The sequence below is a fragment of the Arachis hypogaea genome, chromosome 10, assembly GCF_003086295.3.
Source record: "Arachis hypogaea cultivar Tifrunner chromosome 10, arahy.Tifrunner.gnm2.J5K5, whole genome shotgun sequence".
Lineage (NCBI taxonomy): Eukaryota > Viridiplantae > Streptophyta > Magnoliopsida > Fabales > Fabaceae > Arachis > Arachis hypogaea.
In genome coordinates this window covers 100,700,892-100,710,913 of record NC_092045.1, presented here as the reverse complement: position 1 = coordinate 100,710,913, position 10,022 = coordinate 100,700,892, and the positions used below count along the sequence as shown (strand labels likewise).

At 29.8% G+C, this 10,022-nt stretch overlaps 1 protein-coding gene across 1 annotated transcript; it reads right to left on the bottom strand.

The window, feature by feature from the left end:
- Positions 1–5,374: 5,374 nt before the first annotated feature.
- On the bottom strand, positions 5,375–9,694 carry LOC112717825 (bark storage protein B). The gene is made up of 4 exons (XM_072205192.1): positions 9,418–9,694; positions 7,718–7,873; positions 7,077–7,328; positions 5,375–5,895 (listed from the first exon to the last, which is right to left on the bottom strand). The coding sequence occupies exons 3-4, from the start codon at positions 7,236–7,238 to the stop codon at positions 5,530–5,532; spliced, it is 528 nt and encodes a 175-aa protein (XP_072061293.1). The 5' UTR covers positions 7,239–7,328; positions 7,718–7,873; positions 9,418–9,694; the 3' UTR covers positions 5,375–5,529.
- Between the last annotated feature and the right edge of the window lie 328 nt (positions 9,695–10,022).

Here is a 10,022-nt window from a genome sequence, read left to right as displayed (position 1 = left end):
GAAGATTTAAAAATCTGGGTATGCAATCATTGTAAGCTAAATATATGTTTCATCAAATTAAAAAAAGTCTGTACAATATGATTTTCATATGTGCTATATGATAATAAAGATGGAGCTATAAACACAATCTAAAATAGTTTCATAATCTATTATAATAAACTTAGCACCAAAGTATGATTGTTTGTGCTGTGCAATAGCAAAATAATATGTCACTAAATTGCCGGTTGTCTAACTTATATACCAGCAAATTCATTTACAACTATTAAGGAACCAAAAGATAATTAATTAAGCTCATAAGATACATATGACTCTTCACTTATAGACCAGCAAAATACATGAGTCTTCACTTGGTGCTTTTAATCCATTAATGAAACTCCTCAAGTGTTAGTTGGAGGCCTAAAATCAGGTGTTGGCATGAAGGTAAACAAGCTGCCGGATGCCCCTGAGGTAGCTTGTCCAAGTGGCTCTAAATGGTTTTGAGTGGGTGGTATTGGCGGCCTCACAATGATTTGCTTCATTCGAAACCCAACAGGAGGTTCAGGAATTTGTTGTGTAGCCTGCACAAGATAGAAGAACCATTTCAGCATAAAAAATGAGCAAGACAAAAGTCACCAAATACAATCTTATACTCACAGGTCCATCATTAGGAGGGGCAGATTGAGATAAATCAATCTCTTCACCAAAATCTACATTAGGCGAGGCTTTCAGTTTTGGCACCTTTTTCTTATTCTTTTTTTCCTTTGCCTGGAAATGATGATGCAAATATAACATATAGATTCAGCAATTTGCAATCAACAACATAGAACGGACCTAGTAGAATTAAAATAATTAAAAAAATAGAATACATAAAATAACAAATGCAACCAATGGATCATGTTGTTGTCCTAGCTTGTTTGTTGCTGCTCCAACGGAAGTTTCTGATTGAGTCTTGCTTTTCTTCTTTCTCTTTTTAGTCTTTGACTGCCAATTTGGATCCTTAGGTGCACCTTTGTAAGTCTTGTGATAATGACCTTTCTCTCCACACTTACGACAAGTTACTTGGTGCGATCCCCTAACTTTATTGCCAATTACCATTTCGATAGGAGCTTTCATCCTCCTAAGTTTTGGCCGGCCAACTGGACGTACGATTGGGGGAGGGAGGATTCCTTGACAATCTGTGGGGATCCAATATTCCTCACTGTTTACTGGTTGGATCACATAGGAGTATGCTGCTCGGACAGCATCCATTGTCAGTGACTTATCAACAAAGTCTTCTAATTTGTATCCCATATTTTTCAATCTAAAAATTGTAGCAACTGCATGCTTGCATGGAAGCCCTACGTACAATTTTAGTAAATCAAATACCATAATGACATAGCAGATAAACTTGAGATTTACAATTTTAATAAATCAAATAGCATAGTATACATGAATTACCTGTGAGCTGCCTCACATTGCATGTGCAGGTGTGCTCTTTGAGATTTACACCAACCTTGTAGAAATTTTTTTGAACTTCATAGATAGTTTTGTCATTATCTCCATTCTATACTGCATTCCACTTGTTGCTTTCAGGCATAACAATTTGTTCCAGCTTAATCTGTTGCACAGGAGCCAATTTACCATTGTATTTAGCTAGTTTTCTCTTGTGATTGGCCATTTTTCGCATAATGTAGCATCTCAACTCCTCACACAATGTTAATATTGGTTTTCCCCTATAACCAACAATCTTAGCATTCCATACTTCACACATATTGTTGGTTATGTTATCTACTTTTGGTCCGTGACTGAAGTGTGATTTTGACCAACATGATGGAGAAAATCTCATTATATGCTCTCATGCATGACAATTTATCTGCTTCAGTTTTTCCATGTTGTTATTGAACTGCATCTTAGTAGTTGACTTTGCACACCTCCATACCATGCTTTTGGACTCTTTGTCTTTAAATTTTTTTGTTAAATTCTTCCAAAGGTTAAGTACACAGTTTCGATAATTTGCATTGGGCATAACATTAGTAAGGGCAGCTGCCAACCCCTGATTTAGTTCATCAACAAAATTCACAAACAAAGTTCACTAATAAAATAAACTAACAAACAGCACTACAAATTAAATTAACTAATACAAATATACTAAATGCATTGACCCTAACATCCACTAATATCTCTCACTGATAAACTCTTATACTAGAATAAGCAAAACCATAATTAAAGTAGATAAACTTCAGAAATAAAGTCCTACACCAGACTTTAGGAAAATCATAACATCATAACGAAATGAAATCATAACTCTAATAACAGAATTTATGTTATAGAATACTTACTTTTTGTTGGTCCAAGATGAAATTTAGTTCTTCATTGCAAACATCACCCAAGTCTTCTTTCAACCTTGTTAGAAATCACTTCCATGTCTCAGTGTTTTCACTGTCCACCACTGCATAAGATATAACAAAGAAATGATTGTTTCCGTCTTGTGCTATTGCAGATAGGAGCTGTCCACCATAATATTCTTTCAGAAAGCATCCGTCAAGGCCAATCAACCGCTTGCAGCCAACCTTGAACCCAAGCATACAAGCTTCAAACGAGATGTAAAGCCTATCAAATAGTTGCAGACCCTCTGGTTGAGGTATTGTCCACATCATTGCAGTGTGACTTGACCCACTTTTATCTTGTCTAGAACCACTAAGCCCAGTATTTTGTCCACCTATATTGCTGTCCTGAACCAAATCTAACATTACCCCTTCCACTAGGACTAAAGTTTGGCCAATCATGTTTCTTTCTTTTCCCTTCATCCTTGAATTAGTCCTCTTCTTGTCCGTATTCACATTTCTAGCAGCCTTCCCGTCATTACCACTCTTCCCATTATCACAATCATCTTTCTCATCAGCAGCCTTCTTATTAGTATGTGTCCTTAACTTTATTCTGTCTTCATCACTATCAGTGTCACTACTCTCATCATATGCATCTGAAGGAGGATTGTATGCCTCATCCTCTGAACTTTCATCATCTTCATCAGATGAGGATGAGGAAGAAGAATCCTTAACTTGAGTGGCAGCCTGCCCTAAATCCTCATTAACATAGTAAGGCTCACCAACTGCGTATTCAAAGTATAAATTAAATTCTAAACAGTCATTCACCAATAAACTATTTCTCAAATCATTTATCTCAAAATCTCCCTTAATCACATGCAGACCAAATTCTAAATTTCAATATGTGGGTTCTAACCAGTACATTACAGCATAATCAGCATATCCTAAACTCTTTAGTAGTTCTTCTAAAACAAAAAAGTTCACTAAATCTAAGTCTATTGGAGAAAATTTATGTACCTTTCCATCCAAATACTTCAACACCCCATTACTATCCTTCCCAAGTCTCCCACCATGGTGAAACATGGGTATTACAAAGTTAGACATCTGCAGCACCAATAAAAGACAAATTCAGCAACAATAACAATAGGTAATAGATAGATATATTTAAAAGTAATGTAGATTATTTAGTAATTTTAATGATTGATATATCAAATTTTAATGTAAATTATATATTAATTTATCAAATTTTAATACATAGATAGACAAATTTTAATATAGATTATTCACTAAACAGGACAATGTGAATTATATATCAATTTATCTAAAATTTAGCAACAATAATAATAAATAATAGACTACATTAGTAAATTAGTAAATTTGCTTTACTAAATTAGTAAATTTGCAGTGTGCAGTAAAGGCCATATCTTAATAAATAATTATTAAACCTTGAGGCTTTGAATCAGAACATATTCAAAATATTATAATCACTGAATAGTTTTCATGTGCTAATACAAGTATATGCAGTAGCTACGACTCCAGGTTGTTAAATATTGATGGTCAATTTAAGGAACTACTAATCAGTCAAAATATTGATGGTCAATTTTGGGCTAATCAATATTTTTGGGACGGAGAATTTTAACTACGATCCCAAGTTGTTAAATATTTTGAGTTTTTTTCTAAATTTTAATATGCATAGTAAAATAATAAAGTGTCATCTTCATATGTGAAATTATAAATTGAAACTCTGCCTATTTGGTGAATGTATTTATATTTCCATAGCAGTCCCAATCTGCCTATTTGGTGAATGTATTTATATTTCCATAGCAGTCCCAATCTCAAGGATGAAGTTTTTTAAACTGTGAAACCCATCCTAATTATATATGCAGTTTTTTTATATGTCATCTGTAAATACTACTTAGCTTGATTCTTTCTTCTATTGTATAACAATGTTCCTTTTTCTATTGGTATACTTTGGTGTATCCATTATCGTTAGGTTTTGGTAGACCAAAGAAAGCTGAATTGATACATGAGAAAATGATTTTAATGACTTGGATTTATAACTGCTTCTGAAATCTCCTTTCTCCCTCCCTTCTCTCTCTCTCTCTCAAAATATTGATTAGCTCCTGTGCCAAAATATACGGAGCATATTTGTTGTTATTGAATCCTAAGCTATATTCTAATTCAACCCTTCATGCAAAATTTAAATATAAACAATATTCCAAATCATAGGTTTCAAAGCATGTTTAATGGCAAAGAGTGTGAATAAAATCACCTTCAACTTGATCATACACATGCAATGACAGAGAGAGTGAGTAATAAAGCTTACCTCTCAATTATGTAATTTTCCGTCACAGCGCCGTCAATAGCTCCGTCAGGACCAACGTCTTCCTCCAAGTCAAGCGTCTTTAACGAATTTTGGAAGGGAGAGCATTAGAATTTTTTTATAATTCTGAAGAGTAGAAGAGGAGTTCTGTGTCATCACATATGAAGTTTGTTTATTTTTATTGGAATTGTTAGGGGCCGAATTGGATGGCCCATTAATCTGTCTATCTAGATTGGCATTTAACTGATACGTCATTAACTTAACATGCCATGTAAACATGGTAAATTAATTTTAGAGACAAAGTATTAACCGAAGGACTAACTTATCTAACGGAATAAAAAAATAGGGGTTGGATAGGAGTTTTTTTTTTCTTAGGACCTCGTTGTCGTTGTCTTTTTATATTATTGTTAGGGCGTTTTGATATTTTTCTCTATTTGAATTGGCGTGATATTTATGAGGCTGAATCTAATAACTATGCTTGGTGGGAAGTTAATGGGTTTTAATTTCACAAGGGCATTACAGGAGAGAGAACTAGTCTTAGAGTAATTGTTGTTTCGATATCGGGTTGGGTTTTGATTTGAATGGGTTTTCTGACCCGGGCTCCATCCCAAAAAAAAACAACTTGAATAGAAACAATATTATTTTAGTTAGTAGATATCAAAGCTCTAATGACATGACTTAAATTTGTACAATCATTTTCGCTAGCTATTATATATACCTTTTATTTATTTTTCCATTTCATATATAATTATATTATTGTTTTGAAAAAAGAAATACTGCGTGTAGATAAGATATTATTTTCAGGTTTCACTAAGATGCTTATTCTCAATTTAAAGGAGATATAAGGTCCACATGTTTTTTGCATCAGGAATGCATGGAATAATAATATTAAAACCCTAGAAAAACAAACAAACATTATTATTGTTACATGGGCGACCACTTAGGGCTTTTTGATGGCAAAAGCTTGATAAACTCAATAACGACCTTAACCGAATTGGTGGCAGCAAGCGGCGCAAATATGTCGGCCTCATTGGAGTCGGAGGAGCCGCCGCCGGCCAGGTCGGAGAGAGCCCTAATGACAATGAAAGGGACCCTTTGTTGGAGGCAAATGAGTGCCACCGATGCACTTTCCATCTCCACCGGGGTGACATGGAACTTCTTGTAGATGAAGCTTCTATATGCTGCATTGTCTATGTATATGCTTGCACTTGCTCCTCTTTCAACCATTTCCACTTTTGGTGTTGTGGACAAGCATGTTGTTGAGTTTATGCATGCATCAAGTTTCAACTTCTGAATAACATTTTAATCCAAAATCTCTTTATTACAAACTAATATTACATTTCTTAATTTTATATATATTTAATACATAAAAGGATGAATTAATAGGCAATGGAAAGAATAAAAAACCATAAATTATATATCATTGTCTTGATCTCATTCAATAAAAGTAACCTAATTTTTCCTTTTTTTTTAGTAATATATCTTATTTTCAGTTTAAATTTTTTTAAAAATTAATTTTACGACAATATTTATATTGGTGTCTGTTAATAAAATCTAAGAGTAAATAGCAATATGTTCAGTATTCTTGTATACTTTAAAAGATAATATCTCAATAAATTAAATAGTCTTTTAAATATAATATAAACCTTATGAGTGAATATCCATCTGGCTCTTGACAATTACTTCGAAAGGACTACAAGACTTTCAAGAAAAAAAAATACTAAATCCGGTTCTTGATTTTTTTTTGGAATTGATTAGTTTTTGTGTAAAAAAAAAATTTTTTTTTGCACAAAGACTAATTAGTCTTATAAAAATAAAATTCAAAAATTAGATTAAATTTTTTTTTGTTAAAAATCTCGTTGTCTTTCAAAATAATTATAAAGTTCAAAAAAAACTTATCTCCTTTTTTTTTTTCTAGAAATAAAGTTTACCAACTAGTGCTTTAATTGGACCACGTTAATTTTATGCTAAAAAACACATGCAATCAGTAACCTGACACGTATGACTTCAGATATTATGGGCGCGAATTGGTAATATAAAAGTATATAAAACAAAAGTAGAGTCCTATTAATTAATTTGGTATTGTATTGATCAATTATTTAAACATATCAAAAGTTGCATTATTGTACTAAGCCACGAATAGAATATACTTTTACATCATCGCAAATATTTTTTGAAGATCGTCCACGAGCTCCACGGGGTGAAATGTCATTTTCAGAATTAGCATTAAAGTAAAAGTGATATTGATTTATCATTTACCTAATTCTCCTTTTCTCTTTTTCTTAATTTCATTACAGAAGATAAATAGACATTTTAAATTTATCAGTAATAATAATAAAAGACTATTTACCTGATTAATCAATATTTACTTTTAAACTACCAAATTAATTAAACTATTCATTACGTAACAAAGCAAGAGTGATTGTGTAGATTAATTTTAGGGTTTAGTTAAGATGATGTGAGTTATATACCTTCAGCCTGGTAGCAATTTGGTAGTAATTATAATCAACAGGAACCCAGAGAGCGTGTTGCCTTTGTTCTGGAATTCCATCAACTGGAAATACCTCTTCTGGTTGGTACCATATTCTGTTTAGAAGGTTATCAAATGAATCTCCCCAACTTACATTTGACATGAAATCTCCAAATTTTAGGTACCCTACGTTTCTTGTGTAGTCTCCATTTTGTTCCAAGGGTAATGTATTACTAGGCCCTTCTCCATATCTCTGCATATAATAACAATAAGGTTAAATTACTTTTTGTACAGTTATAATTTTACTAAATTTATAATTAAATTTTTATATTTTAAAAGATTTTATTTAGATTCTTACATTAATTTTAAATTTATAAAACATTGTTATTATTTTAAAATGTTTAACTTAACAGAATATATTATACATATTTACTAGCTAGTAGTGTAAGATGAATAAAAATAATTTTATATTATTTACAGTAAAAAAATATAATTATAAAATTAAAATTAGTATAAAAATTCAATTAAAAAATTTTAAAATGTAGAGACTTAATTGTAAATTTAAAAAAATAAATAATATAATAATTTAACCTAAATAATAATAATAATAATAATAATAATAATAATAATAATAATATATACCTGCCAGCTCCAAAGTGTCAAATGAGCCCAAAATTGAGGAATTGCAACATCTCCAATATTCAAGGATGGGTTTGCATTTCCAGCAATGCCGTAATGCACTACTCCTTCTATGTTGAAAATGCTTAAAAGAAGCTGTGTAGTAATTGCTGCATATATCTGCAATAAATATTGGAATCACTTAAATAAAAATGTCTAAAATATTTTTTTAAATTTTTTTAATAATTAAAATTTAACACATATAATTGATTAAACCGTATTATTTTTAAATCGTGAATCAAATTTTATTATAAAAAATGGTGAATCAAATTTTGAACCAATTTAAATTAATATTATTTTTTATAAAAATAACTACAATATTTTTATTATAAAAAATGACTAAAATATTCATATATATATATATATATATATTTTAAAAAACTCTAAATTCTAACTCTAAAATGGCAGAGAAGTAAAGGGTTAGAATTTAAAATTCTCAAATTAATATACATAATAGGAGTATTTTAGTCATTTTCTATAATAAAAGTATTGTAATCATTTTTTATAAAAAAAAATATTAATTTAGACCAATTCAAAATTTGAGTCACTATTTTCTCGGTCAAATTAATTTGTCTAGCTTAATTTTGATAAAAATAATATGGTTTAATCGATATATATGTTAAATTTTAATTACTAAAAAAATCTTAAAAAAAAGACGTTTTAGACTTCTTTACCTAGTGACTCCCGTAAATATTATATTCAAGTAACGACGATGAAGATGGTAAATTGGAAAAACAAACATACAAAAATTCCAATAATTAACGATTAATAACCAAGTAATAGTGGCCAACTAATATTTTTTTATTTTGAAGTGTTTATACAAAATTTAAATTTTTTATATATTATTTATTATATATTTATTAAAGTAATAAATGTAAAATTTTTTTATTAATAGTAATCTTAATATGTGTTTTAAAGACACATAAATGTATTAGCTAAATTTTTTTATAATATTTATTGTTAGAATATAGTGACCAAAAACTATGATATATCATCCACCCAAAAGTATTTTACAAATGCGATGAATTAAAAAAGAAAAAGAAAACATACCACACTCAGGGCTTGTTTGGGCGAGCTTTTAAGAAAAGATCTTTTTTCGAGTTATCTTTTTTTAAAAGATCTTATAGAGAAGTAAAAGTAATTTTATGTTTGGATATCTCATGTAAAAAAGTCTTTTTATCTATCAATTATGTTTGGGTATAACAATATAAAAGTACTTTTTTGTTTATTTATTACATGAAAAACATCTTTTTTTAAAAGAAAAAAGATCTTTTAAAAAAAGATGTAAATTACATCTTCTCAAAAAAGATCTTTTTTTTTATTTTACTAGTGATTTTACTTTTACTACTAGAAATTTGCCAAACACGTTAAAAAATAAAAAAAAATCTTTTTTCATTGAAAAAAGATCTTTTTTTAACAAAATAATGGCGCCCAAACATGTACTCAATCCAGTCATGACCAATATAACAGGCTTATCGCCAATGGATCCAAAGCGGAATCTCCTTCCTTCATTATTATTTATTATCCATTAATAAAAAAAGAAAATGAAGCTAAATTGGAAATATAAATTGACAAATATTAACTATTAATACAAAAGACCTAATTAAGGAGAATTATATATATTCATGAAGTTTATATTTTCTTTTATTCTTATTTATATTTACCTGCAAAGTCAATAATATTTTCACTCGGAGTGTAGGCTGGATTTTGAAGAAGAGGATTGAGTTCAAAAGAATTTGGTATGACCAAACCTATATAAGGCCCTTCTCCGTTGATTCTTGTGATTTCTTCTTGCAATTGAGAAGTCAGAGCACAACTAACAAATGCATTTTGGGCATTGAATAACATAAATAATGCCCCAAGAAACATGCATAAGCATAACACTCTCCAACCCATCTTAAATTCTTTATTGATCCACAACACTCATAAAAAGAGCACAACATGAGAATTGAACTACTCAATTATCGGTTTTTATAGGGAAGAAAAAGTTTAGTTGAATATAATATAAATTATTTTTTATTGATTGTTTAAAAATCAACCTTTCACGTTGTCATTTAATTAATCGAATATTTGATTATTTTAATTTAAAAATTATAAAGCTATTATTAGAAATAAGAGACCAACTTAAAAAAAATGTTTTGTGTATTATTCAGTTTGAAGAAAAATACAATGTACAAGAGGTATATATAACTGCTAGAGGAACCAAAATAATAAAGATATAGAATCCTATAATTAATATACAGATACTCTATATAAATACAAATGATAC